General features: G+C 40.1%; 1 protein-coding gene across 1 annotated transcript in view; it reads left to right on the top strand.

Annotated features, from left to right (window-relative positions):
- The window catches only part of CEP83 (centrosomal protein 83), a 34,059-nt gene extending 15,661 nt beyond the window's left edge, over positions 1 to 18,398 (top strand). Inside the window, exons 7-15 of the mRNA XM_026648839.2 lie at positions 957 to 1,088; positions 4,641 to 4,755; positions 6,431 to 6,575; positions 6,721 to 6,870; positions 7,567 to 7,642; positions 9,867 to 10,024; positions 10,862 to 10,991; positions 16,113 to 16,216; positions 18,206 to 18,398. Coding sequence (XP_026504624.1) covers positions 957 to 1,088; positions 4,641 to 4,755; positions 6,431 to 6,575; positions 6,721 to 6,870; positions 7,567 to 7,642; positions 9,867 to 10,024; positions 10,862 to 10,991; positions 16,113 to 16,216; positions 18,206 to 18,398 — 1,203 coding nt within the window. The remainder of the gene's footprint in view (positions 1 to 956; positions 1,089 to 4,640; positions 4,756 to 6,430; positions 6,576 to 6,720; positions 6,871 to 7,566; positions 7,643 to 9,866; positions 10,025 to 10,861; positions 10,992 to 16,112; positions 16,217 to 18,205) is intronic.
- Positions 18,399 to 19,798: the final 1,400 nt, after the last annotated feature.

The following is a 19,798-nucleotide window of genomic DNA, read 5'->3' as shown; positions in this document are numbered from 1 at the left end:
GGCAGCGCCTGCGGGCGCAGGCAGCGCGCGGAGCCCCCTGGGCCTTCTGCCTAGGACAGGGGTGGGCAAATTTTTTGGCTTGAGGGCCGCATCTGGGTATGGAAATTGTATGGCGGGCCATGAATGCCTGGTGGGAGAGGGGGACTCTATGGGGTGTAGCATGAGAAGGCTCTATAAGGGATGTTACCGAGGTGGGGGCAGGGGGGACTCATCGGGTGGGGGATGCTCTATAAAGGTGGTGCTGGAGACTCCTAGGGGCCCTGCCAGCAGTGACACCACTGCCACGAGTGGAGGCACCCTAGCTGGGATCGGTGCAGCCCCTGGGCGGTTTCTAGGCTCTAAAGGGTGCTTCTATAGGAGACCGGGAGGGGATTGGGAGAGCTGTCGCGTGGGGGGGCTGCTGTGTAGGGGTGAGGTTCCGATCCTGGAAACAGCGTGGTGAAGTTGTGCCTGCGCAGTGTGGCTCTACGTGCCAGAAGATGGTGCTCATCAAGAGAGAGTCGGGGGCTGGGGAGCACTGGGCAGGTAGAGCGGGGCAAGCCCCAGACCCCACTCCCCAGCGGGAGCTCGCGGGCCTGATAAAAATGTCTGACGGGCTGGAAGCAGCCCACGGGCCACAGTTTGCCCCACGTGGCCTAGGAGCTGCAGGGACATGTCTGTGGGATCCTGGGAGCACCCCCACACTCCAACCATACTCTAGCCCTGAGGCCCCCCCACACACCCAAACTGCTGCTGCTGGCCCTGAGCCAGCACCGGCTGCTGCAGAAATCACGGAAGTCACTGACTCCATGGCTTCCATGACCTTAATATACGCAGCCTTAATATAAATATGTAAGCCAGTCGTGCCCAAAAAGCCCTTATCAAGATTGGGACCCTATTGTTCTATACAATGTACAAATGCATATCAAGAGATAGTTGCTGCTCCAAAAAGCTTATAAATACTTTTTTTATTCAAGGCAGAAAAGCAGTCAGCTAAGCTCCAGATTGATCGCATTGAAAAAGAACTACAGCTGAGTAATGAGCAGAATACTCTCTTAACCAGCAAATTACACAAAGCTGAACGAGAAATCAGTGCCTTGGCCACTAAAGTAAGTGCTTTTGTGGTATCAGCAATATATTTTCACATCTGGTTTCAAGCTGAAGAAAAGGCAGTTTCATCTGACTTTTTAAAACCATGTTTCACTTTATTTTTAATATAGAACTCTTTTCTGCCCTTTCAAAGTCTATGGTACCCGTAATAAATGTTCTTTAATTATAGCTGGCAGGATAGATATGGAGTCTGTACTGCTACAGAAAAACATCATCACTATAAGTGTCTTTGGAGTCTGAGATTTTTATCCTTATCTCATTCTGTGGATTTTTGTTTGTTTTTGTTTTTTTATGATGTGGTGCTTGAAGAGCCACATTAGTACCATACTAGATTTTTCCAACCGCTAATAAAATATGTCTGGTGCTATCAAATAAGGGTTGTGATTGCTTACTTTAATAAAAATCATCAGGCTATAGTGACAAATCTAAACAAAAGTGCCAGAACTTGAAACAAAAAAGAAAATTGGATTATCAAGATTTGGTTTCTGGTGATTTTTAAAATAATTCTAGCGAAGAACAAGAACAGTGTTACTTGTCTAATGAATCATTCATTTTATAGACTGAAGTAAAGAACTCTATGTTTTGTATTTTCCTTTCCTCCTGGAATTGCTCTAAAAAGTGCCCATCTGGTGACTTTCTTCTAACAATCAAAACAACTTAATTTTCCAGAAATATTATTTGACTTAATGTTAGCTTTACTTCTCATTTGTGTATCAGAAAATATACTCAGAATTCTAGTCCCAGAGAAGAGGATGCGTGGACAGACATTATTTTAACAATCCTCACCGCTTCTTCCCAGTGCATCTTGGAGAGAATTCCAATGGAAATAATAATACAAAGTAAACCTTAATACTCTACTGGAGAGTTTGTGGTTAGACTGCCCACACCATTTCTGAGATTGCCCACAGATCCGCAACTTCTGATCACACACATACACCTCTACCCCTATATAACGCGGTCCTCGGGAGCCAAAAATCCCTACCGCGTTATAGGTGAAACCCCGTTATATCGGGGTAGCGGCGGCAGGGCTCCAGCGATGATTTAAAGGGCTCCGGCCGCTATGGGGAGCCCTGGCCCTTTAAATTGCTGCCCGAGTCCCACTGCGGCAGCCCCGGGGTAGCGGCGGCAGGGCTCCAGTGGTGATTTAAAGGGCCCGGGGTTCCCTGCAGCAGCCGCAGTCCCGGGCCCTTTAAAGTGCCGCCCAAGCCCCGCTGCCGGAGCCCTGGGGTTACCGCGCTATATGCGAACCCATGTTATATTGGGTCGCGTTATATCGGGGTAAAGGTGTACAATACCATGCAGAATACCTTCAACACAGTTTTGTTTTTGTTTTTTTAAATCAACAAACAAAAACTGAAACACTTATCTATTGCCTTTTGGAACATACCCCCCAAAATAATAAACACATCCATTCAAAATATTACATTATTTAACAGCTGTTATCACCATAGTATGGCTCAAAAAGCTATCTAACACAAGAAATGTGAAAGATGGAACAAATCACAGTCCAAATTTAATAATCCCAGAACTTGTTCAAGATGAGCTTAAGCACACCCAGTACTCACAATACAAATTAACCAAAAAGACAACCTCAGCCCTGAATTACATTTTCCCAGGCAGTATGATTCTAACCTTCTGTAGGAAAAGGACAAAACACCAAACAACCCACATGCCAACTCATGTAACTTGCCACACCTAGTTCTTACTTATCTAATTATTTGATCTATCTAATTATTTATATTATAGTAGCATCTGGGGATCAGGGCTCCATCAAGGTAGGCATTGTATGAACAAATAAGAAGAAAGCCCATGTCCTGGAAAGTGAGCGCCAGGTAACTTTAAAAAATAAAAATAAAAAGAGGAAAAAATGAGTTAAAACAGTAGCCTGGCCCTTCCATCCCTTTTGTGTCTCGTTTGCTCCCCATCAGAAGCTGTACAAGGGGTATGGCGCCTTGGGGTTGTGTTAATTTTTGTTCTCTGTAAGACCGCAGGAGTGCTGAGGAATTTGACTACATAGTACTGTTTTTGGAGGGTAGAAACTTCCACCTAAGCAGATCTGCTCCAAGAATGTGTGCAGTAAGTCCCTCCAGCGCTGTGCTCCGCTCCCACTGTGCATCCAGACAAGCTTATTTCAGAACACAGGTCCTTTGAGTGCACAAGTGATTTATGTATCCTCCTTGGGTTTGTGCCTCAGAAAGCTCCTTAAGTATTTGCTGAATTGCCCTGAGATGTTCTCAACTTCATATTTAAGCATCCAAATCCACAATGTAGTTACTTAATAAGCTACTGTGTCATTCTTAACCATTTACAACTTGTAAGTGCTAGCAGATTGTAATTATATTTGTCATTGCAAATGGATTTTCATTATAAGTGCTTTTCCTCTAGATATTTAATTCTCACTGACCATGTAATTACTGTGCAGTAAGAGCCTAAACTATAGAAAGTTTCATGTAGGAAGTAATTGCCTTTAGTGATTTGATGTCCTATTTAAAACTACTGTTTTTATGAGGCAGTTTTTATGCATTACAGTTTCAGAAAAGATGCATCAGGTATCAAATTATTTTAAAACTATGAACAATTGGATTTTTAAGAAAGTTGTGTAGCAAGCTATGATTTCTAGATGCTGTAAGTTACTGTCAGACTGAACTGAATAGGGACTTTTTCAGTGGAATTATTATTATTTGTTATTTTTCCTGTATTTTTGTATCACTTCATATTGTTAAAATCTCTGTAGCTTCATTTTGGCTAGAAGTTGAGGAGGTTTAAGCCAGGATGGAAAAACATGAAAGCTAGAGTGCTGGCAGATTGACGTAAAATGGAGAAAGCATCAAGGTCCATTATACTGGACCAATGTCTTAATGAGGCACTTCAAGTGAGCAGCCTTCTCAGCACAAGCTGCACAATTTTGGGACAACTGCTTGTAGGAGGTGTACGCTTGAAAATATCAAGATACCACATTTTGTTTAGAAATACAATCTGTCTCATTGGGTGTGGAAAATCACAATACATAAAAGAGCACAAGCTTTTTCTAAAAAGGAAGATTTCCAGTCTGGTGCTTATAGCTGGCTGGTTCAACATGACGTATTAAAACTCTAGTATATGATACCTTGGTAACTGGTTGAGTGTCTGCTCTGAGTACATCTTTCCTATGGAGACGTATAGTGCAGAATTAAGCATGTGCAGTAACTCATATTAACAGTTACTTGTAATTTATCCAAGAATTTCCAGTGTCTTCAATTTGAAGGATTTATGGAAAGAAAGTGGCAATGGAGTATAATTTGGGGAGTCACAGTGTATTAATAGCCTTATTGTTGCTATGTTGATATGGGATATATAGCATCCTTAACCTGGACACTTGGTTACTCTGAAGTGGCTATATGAAAAACAGTGGATGAAAAGAATTTATTTCACAAAGTGTATCTTCTAGAATAAGCACGGATTGCCATTGTTTAAAGTATTTTCTTGTAAGGAAGATGCCATATGAAAAGCTTGGATCAAAATAATTGCTAGGGTATATTATTAGTGATTTGGTTTTATTTTCTAATTAACAGGTAGATGAACTTAAGCATTCACACAAATTAGAAGTAACTAATGTCAGACTGGAGGCAGCAAGAGCCAAGAGTGAGGTAGAAAGAGAGAGAAACAAGATTCAAAGTGAAATGGATGGTAATGTGCAATTAGTTTCTAATGGTTTCTGTTGTAACCTGCAGCTCCTACCACACTACAATAAAAATTAACCTCAGAAGAAACACATTGACTATCTGCACTACAATAGATAATCTGAAAATGAATTTGCTGTCTAAAAACATTGCCGTATCCCCTAATCCAGGTGTAGAAGCTGTGTATGAATGACTCCCAGTTTATGTAAATTAATGAACCCAGGACACATTTTAGCATAATCTGTGCTAATTCACATATTTAGATAATTTGCCTTGTCAATTTTATTGAATATTGCCAATTGTATAGTCAGTTTCTTTTTCTCTCTGTTATAATTAGTGCTTGAACTAAGGTTTTAATGTCTACAGAAGACTGCCAATGGGACCTCCTGTATTCCATGATTCTATGAAATTTGCCACAGAGTTAGGCTCAAGGAGCTAGGCTTTCATTTGAAGAAAAACGATTGTTTCTAGCCTTCATTGTTTTGAAGAAAATCTTCCAAAAACAGTTGGAATGTAATCAGTGCATTTGTTATCTGCCTGAATAGGTTGACAGTCTGAAATAACAGCTTATAGGGGTGTGAATGCCAAAGCTTCCTGGGGGCAATTTAAATATCAAGACAGTTAACTGTTTCACAGCTGATCATTTTAGCAGACATTCACTTTATCCAACAATCCCAAAATATAGCCCTCATTTTCCTGGATGAAAAAAAGAAGCTGTCAAAACCTCTAGCTTCCTCCCCAAAGTTCTAGAAATATAGTTATTTGCTGTCAATACAAAAATGTGTAGTCTATTGAAAACTGAAAATGTCAGAACAAAGTAAAAACAGTTAATTTAATATTAAAATAAATAACATACTTACTTCATTATTTATTTTGATATTTCATTCCACAAACCCCTTCACTTTTAAACTTACCTGAAGCTGTTGCAGAATTTTCAGTTTCTTACTGGATTGCCTAATAAATCAAGGGTCAGGTCCATCTTGCCATTGAGTACATGGGCCCTGAATATCACATTAGTTTTCTCATTTCACTCTTCTTCTTTCAGCCATATTATTTAATCATTCAGAATCACATGGGGCAGTAACTTTTCCACTACTGTTGATGTTTCCACAAATCTGTTTTCCATTATTACTGGTCTCTGGTACATTAGAGTTTTAGGTTTTCAATATAGTCAGTATTCTTCCCAATTCCACTCCATTTTGTTTTAGTGAATTAAAACAGGGGATGTGCTCTAACTAGATCATTACAGTTCCATTAGTGATTTATTATTAGTTTCCCATCAACTTCAGCTTGTACTCTCTAAGTATAATGCATTTGTTCACTTAACCCTTCCATATCCACAATGGAATGTTTTATCCAGGGGCATTTGTTTAGCTAATATGGCTGTTTACTAAATCTAAATTGCAGACTCAGTTCTTAATCCAAGTCTGTGCTGCTTATTTTAGTATTTTTAGAAAAATATTTAGTCATGATTACATAAGAATTAGTCTCTACATGTGTTTTCTATTTAAAGTATTTTTATTTAACAGTAGTAAAAGTCTTGAGCATTTTATCTCATTAAAATGCTTGAATATTATGGGTGAGTGAAAAGTGGATTCACAGTTCCATTTTATCCGTGTTTGTAAAATGATTTTAATACTTTAAATATTTCATCATGCTGATGTATATATTGTTTAAAACAGGATTGCATTCAGACAATGAAATTCTCAAGGCAGCAGTTGAACGCCACAAAGTGCTTTTAGTAGAAAAGGATCGTGAGCTCATTCGTAAAGTACAAGCTGCCAAAGAAGAAGGCTTTCAAAAACTTGCAGCATTACAGGAAGAAAAGTATGTTCACTTGTTTACTGCTCTGTTTTTAAAAAGGGTAGGGGACAGCATGACTTAACTTGTTTAATGTTATATTCAACTGAACATTTTTGCTGTCACTTTGTCCTTGTAATAGTTCTTGTGTAAATATTGAACATTGTTTCAGGTTAGAACTTGAGAACAGATTAGCTGAGTTAGAGAAAATGAAAGTGGAACAAGATGCTTGGAGGCAATCTGAAAAGGATGAGTATGAAGAGAAATTGCGTGTTATGCAGCTGGCAGAAGAGTCTAGCAGAAGGGAGCTTCAGAATGTTAGGTAATGTATGTGGCGTTTTTTAAAAACCTTGTTTAAAATATGCAAAGTGTTTTAAAATAAAAATAAAAAAATTGTAGCTTCTTCATATAAAAAGGAAAACAAAGAATTTGTAATTCAAAAAACAAAGCTCAGAGGAGTCATGGGTTACAGAATTTTATGCAGAATTTCTCCCCCCACCCCCCAATAAATGCTGTTTAAAGTCATTTTCAATTAGTTAAATGTTAAAAACTGATCTCTTGGTGGCTGCTGGTTCAGGCCTACAGCACCAGAAACCACTCTTTCCCTAGAATTGAGCTTTTGTGAACATGTGGCAAATCAAGAGGTCTAATTTGATTGCTCCTACTCTGTAAGCACCTTGTTCTGTACAAGTTTTAACTTAACAGTTGTCAAAGTTCTCAGTGGAGTTCTACAACTGTTTATCACATCCACATACCCACATGTATAAACCCCAGTGTCAAATCAAGGATATATAAAATCAGGCAAATCATTGGAATCTATGACATTAGTGCAGTCTAGTCATACAGTAGAAACATGACTTCTTATTTTATAATTGACGCAAGAGTGTATTGTTGAGTATCAGCCTTTCAAATGGTTAAACAGACTTATCTGTTTAACTACTACCAAGCTGAATAGTTATGTTTTAGAATAGTTACATTTTAATTAGACAAAAATATTGATACCTATATTAAATTTTAGGTTAAAACTTCAACAGCAAATTATTCAGTCTGAGGAGTTAGAAAAAGAGAAAAGTGAAAATGCTGATCTTAAACAGGTAAGAGTTTGTATCATACTGTGATATTTTACTGTGAATGGTCTTCATCCCTTTATTCATTTAAATGAAAGAACTCTTATGTTCATAGTGAAACTTCTTTTTTTCAATGCCCTTTAAAACTCAAAGGGCAAAAATGGATAGAGGGACGGTCTTTTCTGAGCCCTTATAAATGGATTTATCACAATCTTTTGCTTCAGCTACTTATTTCTCTTTATGTATTCTAAGGATTTCAGAATTCAGAATGTTGCTGGTCCTTTGGTCTAATAAATACTGTTAACTGGAGATCCAGGTTCCATACACTTATAAACTGTTTCTCAGTAATACTTTGTATTTACATTGCACCTTTCACCCAAGGTACTTCAAGTGTTTAAACTCAGGTGAAGTGGCTTGCCAAAACTGCACCATGAATTGGTAACAGTCAGGGCCGGCTCCAGGCACCAGCCCACCAAGCATGTGCTTGGGGCGGCGCCTGGAGGGGGGCGGCGGGGCGCTCCGGCCGGAGAGCGGGGCTGCGACTGGGCTCATCGCCCTCCCCGCGGCGCTCCGGCCGCCAGGGAGAGCGGAGCCGCAGCGGGCTCGCCGCCCTCCCTGCAGTGTTCTGGCCGCCGGGGAGAGCGGAGAGCCCCGGCCAGGCTCGCCGCCCTCCCCCCGGCGCTCTGGCCGCCAAGGGCTCTCCGCCCTCCCCCTGGCGCTCCGGCCGGTCGGGGAGAGCGGAGAGCCCCGGCCGGGCTCGCCGCCCTCCCCTGCCGTGCTGGGGGGTGGTGGGGGCGGCGGGGGCTTTTTTGCCTACGGCGGCAAAAAAGCCAGAGCTGGCCCTGGTAACAGTGTTGAAAATACAATCTTAAGTCTTCTTACTCCTGATAGGCCATGTTGTCTCCTGTGTAACTAATGAACCTAACAGATCCTTAAAGGAAAGGAGACTGCAGTACATATTTCATGCTTCCCTAGAATCCAGTTATGGAGCTATGTCTTTGAAAAAGCTGGCTATTATTTAGCCAGAGTGAATTTACCAATCACAGTTTCAGCTGATAGGGAAAATAGGTAGATGTCTACAGTGAAAAAGACTAGTTAAGAGTGAGGATATTAGTAAGTGTCTTAAAAAAAGCCCACCTCTCATACCAAAGACAGTTTGGGTGGAATTATCAAAAATGTTCAAGTGTTGGCGAAACTGTTCCTGTTGAAATCAGGTAAAATTCTTATTTACTTCAATGGGAGCAGTCAGACCAACACTTAACACTCCTGAAAATCCCACCCATTAACTTCATGAGTGAGTGAGTGCTGTGCCCTGTTGGCAAATGCTCTCTTCCAGATAAGTATGGAGGGGAAATAAAGCTCAAGTTTCGTTACCCAGGGATCTTCTAACTCAAAAGACAATACATAATATTTTTCACAGTTGCCGCTATGAAACAGAGTTAAATTTAGAATTCTGGCACTTACCTGAGCTCCAATTAGTTACCAGATTTAAGTGTTGTCTAATACTCCAAAACTCCTGCAACTTACTCTGCTCTTGTAAAATTTCATAATAGCATTGTAGTTATGGGTGAAGAGGCGCACATATTATGTGCTCTTGTCTTCAGGCACATGTAACTTTTCCCCAGAAAAAAATTCTCTTTGGACTGAAAGTTCTCATACTTGTTTACAGTCCAGAGATGAGTCTGCTTTTTGTTTTTTAGAGTTTGAGGAAAATCCATTTAGTGATTTTTGAGTTAATTGTCTGGGAAAATGTGTGTTCACATTAAAGAAAACTGTTCATATGTTCTTTTGCACTTGCAGCTGACATGCAGGGAGGTGCAGAGGTTGTACTCCCCTTCACAGTCATGTAAGGTTGGGCCACAATCCTGGCCCTTCGTAGTTTGGATAATCGAGTTACTTATTCTGTTAAATTTGTCTGTGATGCTTCAATATTTTATGAGTGTCAATGTCTCACTGCTGGGCTCTGTAATTTCTGCAAGAGCTCTAGCAAGGGATACTAAAGAGTAATGACTTTTGCCTTATGCTATCTCTCCTGCCTTGTAACCTCAGTGGAAACCTCCTGCCTTATCTACAGAAAACATATTGTAAAAGTTCCAGAGAGCGGACAAAAAAGACGTACATACTACAAAGACATAATGGGACAAATGGCCAGACATCCTGGCAACTGCCTCCTCCTCCCTCCCATTATCCCAAATTACTTGTCACTTGTTCATATTTTCCCCTCAAATAAAAACATATTTTTCTTTGGTAGCAAATTCATGATATGCAACTCCAAGTGGCCTCACTTTCTCAGTCTGAAAATGACTTGCTTGACTCTAATCAAAAGCTGAAGGAAATGGTGGAGAGATTAAAACAAGAATGTCGAAATGCAAGAAGTCAAGCAGAAAAAGCTCAGCTAGAAGCAGAGAAGTATGATTTACTTTTTTGTCTGTTTAATTCAGTTTTTTTTTTTTCAAGCTTGCATGTAGTTCTTTAATAGTATTTCTCACCATTGCTATGACTTACTGATAATATAATAAAGCCCCTCTTTGTCCAGATCTTAACCATATCGTGAGAAAAATGAGAATTCTTAGAGTGTGCTTTTAGTTTCAACTTCCGGATGTAAAAATGGATTTCTGTCTTGTGATAACTTTAACAATATGGATACGTGTCCATTTTCTTTTCACTTACCAGTTACAATTGACCCTTGTTGAAATAAGAAATATGTGTGGGATTAAATTCTGGTCCCATTGAAGTCACTGGCAAAACTGCCATTGACTTCAGTGGGGCCAGGATTTCCCCTATGGCTTCTGTTGTAGCAATTTTTGCAGTGGATAAAGGCAAAAATGGCTTGTTTCTATATTTGAAAAGGGTTTGGCATTGCTCCAGCCACTCTCCACTTCATTCTAATGTGGCTCCCACAGGTAAAGGCAGCAATTTGTCCTGTGCACATAATTTATGGACTATCAAAAGGCTAATCCAAAGAAAAAGCCTGTACAGCCATCTGTTTTATTGGAATCTGTTTACAAAGTTAGCCATTTTATTGGAATTAAGCCAATAATGAAGTTATGAATTCAGAAGTCCAAATTTGCAGAACTTCGAGAACAGTTCAAATTTAAGTTAGATACTTCAAACATATGGTTCAAGAAGGAAAGAGTGGGTGAAATAAAGTGTATATGTCAGGGATCCTAGATGCTGACATTTATTAAAAAGAATTAATCCAGCGTTTTGTTTACACCACCACTCTTTACAATGTTGTTCTCCTAGGATGTTAGAAGACAGACATGTAGAGTGGTTGGAAGAAAAGCATAAATTTATTCAGCGCATCACAGAAAGAGAAGAGAAGTATGACCAGGTGAAAGAGAAACTACACCGGGCTGCTGTTGCTCAAAAAAAGGCATGTTGACTCTTATTTACTTCAGTGCTTATGAAGAGGGAGAAAGCTCAGCTTTCAATTTGGGCGTGCAGCATTATTTTTTTATATTGACATTTTAATGACAGCATCTATGTACATTAGAATGGTCCTATTGGGTCAGACCAAAGGTCCATCTAGCCCAGTATCCTGTTTTCCTACAGTGGCCAATGCCATGTGCCCCAGAGAGAATGAAAAGAACAGGTAATCATCAAGTGATCCATCCCCTGTCGCTCATTCCCAGCTTCTGGCAAACAGAGGCTAGGGACACCATTCCTGCCCATCCTGGCTAATAACTATTGATGGATCTATCCTCCATGAATTTATCTAGTTCTTTTTTGAACCCTGTTATGGTCTTGTCCTTCACAACATCCTCTGGCAAGGAGTTCCACAGGTTGACTGTGCGTTGTGTGAAGAAATACTTCCTTTTATTTGTTTTAAACCTGCTGCCTACTAATTTCATTTGGTGACCCCTAGCTCTTGTGTTATGAGAAGTAGTAAACAACACTTATCTACTTTCTCTACACCAGTCATGATTTTATAGACCTCAATCATATCTCCCCTTAGCCGTCTCTTTTCCAAGCTGAAAAGTCCAGGTATGTCCTCATACGGAAGCTGTTCCATACCCCTAATAATTTTTGTTGTCCTTTTCTGAACCTTTTCCAATTCCAATATATCTTTTTGAGATGGGGCGACCACATCTGCACACAGTATTCAAGATGTGGGCGTACCGTGGATTTATATAGAGGCAACATGGTATTATCTATCCCTTTCTGAATTATTCCCAGCATTGTGTTTGCTTTTTTGACTGCCGCTGCACATTGAGTGGATGTTTTCAGAGAACTATCCACAATCATAGAATCACAGGGTTGGAAGGGACCTCAGGAGGTCATCTAAAAAATTAATGGATATATCCTATCTCCTAGAACTGGAAGGGACCTTGAAAGGTCATCGAGTCCAGCCCCCTGCCTTCACTAGCAGGACCAAGTACTGATTTTTTGCCCCAACTCCCTAAGTGGCCCCCTCAAGGATTGAACTCACAACCCTGGGTTTAGCAGGCCAATGCTCAAACCACTGAGCTATCCCTCCCCCCTGCTCAAAGCAGGACCAATCCCCAACTAAATCATCCCAGCCAGGGCTTTGTCAAGCCTGACCTTAAAAACCTCTAAGGAAGGAGATTCCACCACCTCCCTAGGTAACCAATTCCAGTGCTTCACCACCCTCCTAGTGAAAAAGTTTTTCCTAATATCCAACCTAAACCTTCCCCACTGCAACTTGAGACCATTACTCCTTGTTCTGTCATCTGCTATCCCTGAGAACAATCTAGATCCAGTCTCTTTGGAACCCCCTTTCAGGTAGTTGAAAGCAGCTATCAAATCCCTCCTCATTCTTCTCTTCTGCAGACTAAATAATCCCAGTTCCCTCAGCCGCTCCTCATAAGTCATGTGCTCCAGCCCCCTAATCATTTTTTTTTGCCCTCCGCTGGACTCGTTTCAATTTTTCCACATCCTTCTTGTAGTGTGGGGCCCAAACCTGGACACACTACTCCAGATGAGGCCTCACCAATGCCAAATAGAGGAGAACAATCACGTCCCTGTATGCTGTTAGCCTTCTTGGCAACAAGGGCACACTGTTGACTTATATAGCTTCTTGTCCACTGTAACCCCTAGGTCCTTTTCTGCAGAACTGCTGCCTAGCCACTCGGTCCCTAGTCTGTAGCAATGCATGGGATTCTTCCGTCCTAAGTGCAGGACTCTGCACTTGTCCTTGTTGAACCTCATCAGATTTCTTTTGGCCCAAACCTCTAATTTGTCTAGGTCCCTCTGTATCCCTACCCTCCAGTGTATCTACCACTCCTCCCAGTGTAGTGTCATCTGCAAACTTGCTGAGGGTGCAATCCACGCCATCCTCCAGATCATTGATGACTCCAAGATCTCTTTCTTGAGTGGTAACAGCTAATTTAGACCCCATCATTTTATATGTATAGTTGGGATTATGCTTTCCAATGTGCATTACTTTGCATTTATCAACATTGAATTTCATCTGCCATTTTGTTGCCCAGTCACCCAGTTTTAAGAGCTTTTGTAGCTCTTTGGAGTCTGCCTGGGTCTTAAGTATTTTTAGTAATTTTGTATCTGCAAATTTTGTCACCTTACTGTTTACCCCTTTTTCCAGATCATTTATGAATATGTTGAATAGGACTGGTCCCAGAACAGACCCCTGGGGGACACCACTATTTACCTCTCTCCATTCTGAAAACTGACCATTTATACCTACCCTTTGTTTCCTATCTTTTAACCAGTTACCAGTCCATGAGAGCACCTTCCCTCTTATCCCGTGGCAGCTTTCTTTGTGTAAGAGCCTTTGGTGAGGGACCTTGTCAAAGGCTTTCTGAAGATCTAAGTACACTATATCCACTGGATCCCCTTGGTCCACATGCTTGTTGACCCCCTCAAAGAATTCTAGTAGATTGGTGAGGCATGATTTCCCTTTACTAAAACCATGCTGACCCTTCCTCAACAAATTATGTTCATCTATATATCTGACAATATTGTTCTTTATTATAGTTTCAACCAGTTTGCCCGGTACTGAAGTCAGGCTTACAGGCCTGTAATTGCCGGGATCACCTCTGGAGCCCTTTTTAAAAATTGGTGTCACATTAGCTATCCTACAGTCATCTGGTACAGAAGCTGATTTAAATAATAGATTACAGATTAGAGTTAGTAGTTCTGCAATTTCACATTTAAGTTCCTTCAGAACTCTTGGTTGAATACCATCTGGTCCTGGTGACTTATTGCTGTTTAATTTATCAGTTTGTTCCAAAACCACCTCTAGTGATACCTCAATCTGGGACAGTTCCTCAGATCTGTCACCTAAAAAGAATGGTTCAGGTTTGGGAATCTCCCTCACATACTCAGCCGTGAAGACTGAAGAATTCATTTAGTTTCTCTGCAATGGCCTTGTCATCCTTGAGTGCTCCTTTGAACCTCGATCGTCCAGTGGCCCTACTGGTTGTTTAGCAGGCTTCCTGCTTCTGATGTACTTAAAAAAAAAATTGCTATTACTTTTTGATTCTTTGGCTAACTTCCTCAAATTCTTTTTTGGCCTTCCTAATTGTATTTTTACACTTCATTTGCCAGTGTTTATGCTCCTTTCTATTTTCCTCACTAGGATTTAACTTCCACTTTTTAAAGGATGCCTTTTTGCCTCTCACTGCTTCTTTTACTTTGTTGTTTAACCATGGTGGCTCTTTTTTGGTTCTCTTACAATGTTTTTTAAATTGGGTATAGATTTAAGTTGAGCCTCTATTATGTTGTCTTTAAAAAGTTTCCACGCAGCTTGCAGAGATTTCACTTTTGGCGCTGTACCCTTTAATTTCTGTTTAACTAACCTCATTTTTGTGTAGTTCCCCTTTCTGAAATTAAATGCTACAGTGTTGGGCTGCTGTGGTGTTTTTCCTGCCACAGGGATATTAAATTTAATTATATTATGGTCACTATTACCAAGCGGTCCAGCTATATTCATCTCTTGGACCAGATTCTGTGCTCCACTTAGGACTAAATCAAGAATTGCCTCTCCTCTGTTGGGTTCCAGGACCAGCTGCTCTAAGAAGGATTAATTTAAGGTGTCAAGAAACTTTTATCTCTGCATCCCGTCCTGAGGTGACATGTACCCGGTCAATATGGGGATAATTGAAATCCCGCATTATTATTATTGAATTTTTTTAGTTTAACAGCCTCTCTAATCTCCCTGAGCATTTCACAGTCACTATCACCATCCTGGTCAGGTGGTCGGTAATATATCCCTACCGCTATATTCTTATTATTAGAGCATGGAATTTCTATCCATAGAGATTCTATGGTACAGTTTGGTTCATTTAAGATTTTTACTTCGTTTGATTTCACATATAATGCCACTCCCCTACCAGCACAACCTGTTCTGTCCTTCCGATATATTTTTACCCTGGTATTACTGTGTCCCATTGATTATCCTCATTCCACCAAGTTTCTGTGCTGCCTATTATATCAATATCCTCATTTAATACGAGGCACTTTAGTTCACCCATTTTATATATATATATATTATATATATATATATATATATATATAATAGCAAAATATATCAGGTGTTTTAAGATAGGCATAAATTCATGTATTTGAGATTACAGTAGTTGTAATATGCTTTATAGGAGCCAGCCATGTTGTTCAATTAAATTTTTTTTTGTTATTGGTGAGCTTGGAGATGGACCAAGAATTAACCAGTAGGATGCTGTGTTAGATACCAGTAGGATGACATTTCCCTTTTTAGTAACATCTATTTGGTACATTGTTCCTCCCCAAGCAACTATCTGTTACACACCCAGGGGCTGGTAATACTGTTAATGGAAATATTGAATTTTAAATTTTTGTTTCCCCCTAAAATTGCATGTTATGGAACAGCTAGCACAAAAGGAGAAATTAGTTATTAATTTTTCCAAGTCCATATGTTTTAGACCTTAATAAAGCTCAGGATTAGTTAGTAATTTTAAGCACCATAAATACATAATACAGGATGCCTGCATCTACTTTATAAAACAGAAAACAGATGTTAGTTGTTTAACATTGATGTCGCCATCAGCAAGTGATGTCAGAGAGAAAATAAAATCTACAGTTTCTAAGGTATTATTTATATTTCTAAACAATCAGTACATGTTGAGCTTATCTAATTTGCCTATCAATTTGTCATTGTCTTACAAGACTTAGTAGCTGTTTCAATTTCCCAACAGGTGGTTTAAATTGTCTATAACCTACCCATACAACTGGATACTTTGTGTGTTGCTGCTTTACCTTCCTTTACGGCATGTTTCCTTCAACACCGGGCATTTGGGGATTCCAAGCCTCTTTTTTGGTACATTACTTTCCTAAATCAAATAAAGGATGGAAAGCAAATGTATGCTTCCGTTTTCTTTCCACCATTTTCAACAAAATTATATCTCTTCATAAGGAAATGCTAAAAATTATGTAATCTTGTAACTGAAATTGCAGGTGCAAAGTAGATGTAACTTGATCAAAATGATCAAACCAGTTGACACAACTTCTAAGTGTTCAAAATGTGTGTGTTTGACAGAGAAAGGCTCTCAATGACAATAAACAAAAAAGGCTGCAGGAGAAAATTGAACTCTTGGAAGCAAAGAGAGAAGAACTAGAAACTGAAAACCAGGTGTTAAATAGGTAATAAAATATTAGATTTTGTTTGAATTGGTCCTTAGAATTGTAAACAAATTGTTTTGAGGTATTTTGCTTCTAGATTGATTAATGTAATAATTCTGTAAATGAATCTCCTAAATGATTTGATTTACCATTACAAAATATTTCAGATGTGTGTAACTTACAGGTTAGTCACTGGGGCCCAATCCAACTGCATTCTTGTGGGAAGACCTCTGCTCCTGCATGGAGACCCATTGAAGTCAGTGTGCTGTTGCAGGATCAGGGCTGTTGGAGCTATTTTTGTACTAGGAAGCCACCATACTCTTCAGAATTAACATACAAAATCTTCTTGTTAAACACCCCCATGCAAATAAGTTATTTCCTTGTTGTGGCTTTAGCAGTTTAAAATCTGGCTATAGTAGATTGTTAGAATGTCAATGAAAAGTTGAATTAATACTGCAAGACAATTACATTTTCCAGTATTCCAAATATATTTAAAGTACAGTGGTTTAAATGTGATATATTTTCCTTTTGAATGGATTTACTGCACATGAAAGTGAAGAAGCTTAAGCTCAGCCTAAAATGGCAGGTGCACCGTACAACAGGCTAGAAATAAGTTTTCTAACGTGACTTTAAGGGCAAACTAAATTGCAACTGTGGTGTCCAACAGGAAATATGGTTGCTTTAATTTGGTTTGTAGACATCCAAGTTATGTTTTTAAAAGTGTAATGAATTCTGATAAAGGTTTGTTGTAGATCCTTCCCACAAGGACCAACAGCTGATCTGGCTTTCACTTAAACAAATCGTTGGGTATCAACTGCCTGACACGTCCATCCAATCAGGGTTGGAAATGAAACACTGATCTCCCATCTTTCTATCAGTTCTGAATTTGTGAAAAAAAGGTGCCGGGGCTCAAGCAATAATGATGGCATCCCTCGCACAGCATGATCTCGTGCACCACTGACAGAAGGGCCGGGACTGCACCTCAGCATGAAAAGAAGAGCAGCAGTTGAGCCCCAGCACAAATTAAGCTCTGCTTTCCTTGTAAATTTCACTGAGCTGCAGCTATGCCCTGTACTACACTTCACAGAGAGGAGATACACCATTAGCTATGTACTTTCTTCTTGATGTGTAGAGTAGGGAGCACCTGCCTGAGTGGAACAAGAGGATGATTATATCAAGCCAGTGGGCCAAGAAGGCAAATTATGTTCCTTGTCCTGCTCAGTGACATTTACAAATAAACTGCCAAGAGCGGCTGACTTTCATCCTGTAGTTGAATGCGCTAGTCAGTTAACAGCTAATAGGGTGTACACACAGTGATGTTCATTTTTCTTATGCTAGTCAGACTGAACAGAAGGCAGCAGGAGGCTTGCATCAGAAGGTTCCATCGCAATCATATTTTGAACATTTGGGGAAAGAGGAGAAAAAGATAGTATGACTGTACCAGGAATCTCTTGAGGAGGAGGGTTGTTAGACTGGGAAGAACAGTGCTGAGAGAAGGTTAAAACAGATAGCAGGGTACAGTGTGTGAGACTAGCAGTATCACAGACATGCAGGTAAGCGGAAGTAAAGAAAAGGAAAAATAACCCAGAAGGATGTAAGAGAACCAGACTAAAATCTTCTTGGAAAGATACGGCAGTTCCTGGTTCTTCCAGTGCCTTTGGAGCATATGGAGCGTCTGACTCATCTTTGATTTAAATACTTTAAAAAGCAGTCTTAACTATAGTGCTACTCACTACTGTGAACATTACATTAAAATCTGAATTTATTTCCCTGCTGTTGAGTAAATTCTAGTCTGTGAGACTGTAGTTTATATCATTTGAGGTGTAAAATGGACTTCCCAAACATTTAAACACAAATAAAGTGCTTCTCCTTGTTCTATATGGGCTATACACGTCCATCCTGAAGCAGCACTTTATTGGGAGAGTGTTTAGCAACGTGTTAGAGAGAGACATGTTTCTGTGATATGGTACTCTTAAGCATTTTGAGCAATACAAACATCTTATTTCATAGACAGAATGTTCCCTATGAAGAATACACTCGCCTTCAGAAAAGACTAAAGGATTTACAGCGCAGACACAATGAATTCCGGAGTTTAATTCTGGTTCCTAACATCCCATCGCTCAATCCAGTCAGTGGGATGTCGTCTACCTTAGTTCCTGCGCCTGAAATATCTTTTCCCCATCTGCAGGTGATGATGTATTAAATATTACTCAGATCCACATCCTTAGCAAAGGATGGAGTTAGTTGCTAACCTGGGACATAAATAGTGGTTACCAAGTAAAGTTTCTGCATTAATAGTTTAGGCTATTTAAGCTAGTCACCAGACATACTGTTTAAAAGGGAGGAGTAATGAATGCTGTCATATTGTGGCCTAATATAGAGAGAATTGATCATATAAAATATATCTCACTAGACCCACTTCAGATGTGAATCCCTTCATTTTTGTTATGCAATTGCCATGTGGCGGTGGTGGTTTGTGGGTAACATTTAGAGCTATCTGGACAGTCAGTTGTGTTGTATTGAGAAATGTTTTACTGTTTGTGAAAGTGCTCCCAGCTCTGGAGCAGTTATAATGGCTACAAAAATCAAAATTTGTAACAGGAAATGAAAACACCAGAAGCAGAGTTATAATTCTGTTGCATCCTGCTAGCAACTGCTTCCCTTCTCATTCCTCAAATTTACAAATCATCTGCTACTTGCCCCACCCCAGGCTCCAGACTGTTGTTTGTCCCCTCGCTTATGTTTACACCCCCAGCTGTGAATCCAGTCTCGAGCAATTCACTGGCTTCGTTATTTGGAAGAGTGGCATAGAAATGAGAGCCTCATCTGTGCACGGGAGCAAACTGAGGGTATGTCTACGCACTGCAAAGAAAAACCTGTGGTACCTGGGTCAGTTGACTTGGGCTCAGGGCTAAAAATACAGTGCAGACATTTGGGCTCAGGCTGAAGCCTGGGTTTGAGACCCTTCCTCGTTGCTGGGTTTCAGAGCCTGGGCTCCAGGCTGAGCCCGAATGTCTACCCTGCTATTTTTACTCTGAAGCGTGAGTCCTGCAACCCCGAGTCAGTTGACCCAGGCTCTGAGACTTGGTGCCATGGGTTATTCTTCGCAGTGTAGATGTACCCACAGAAGGGAGATTCCAGTAGCACTTACCTGCCCCCAGGATCAAAGGAGGTGTTTGGTGAATGTGGATACTCCCCTTCAAAAAACAGGACAAAGTGTCAGAGGGAGAAGAGGCAGCTCCCTCTGCCTCCCTCTGACCATGTAGTTTGCTCTTCCACTAAGAGGTTGGCCTGGTATTGGCTCCTGCCTCCCCACCTGTGTCCATTTGTTAGGCTCTGAAGTTCACTGCCTAGGGAGCGCCTGTCATTCACATGCACATTCCCCACTGCTGTTCATGTCATGAACGTCAGGGGCAATGCTTGAAAGCAAATAGAATAAAGACTTTAAAAAAAAAAAATCTTGTTTTCACATAAGGTAACTTTAAAAGCACTTTTATTTAAAACAAGTAAGTAAAGGGGACAGAGAGTAGGGGACAATGTCTCTGCAAGTGTTACAAAATGTAATTTTTTTTTTTTTTTTTTTTTTTTTTTTTTTTTTTTTTT

This window comes from Terrapene carolina, unplaced genomic scaffold (genome assembly GCF_002925995.2).
Source record: "Terrapene carolina triunguis isolate 2854851 unplaced genomic scaffold, T_m_triunguis-2.0 Scaffold68, whole genome shotgun sequence".
In the NCBI taxonomy this organism is placed as follows: Eukaryota; Metazoa; Chordata; order Testudines; family Emydidae; genus Terrapene; species Terrapene triunguis.
The sequence above is the reverse complement of the archived record's forward strand: the minus strand, read 5'-3'. Positions and strand labels throughout refer to the sequence as shown.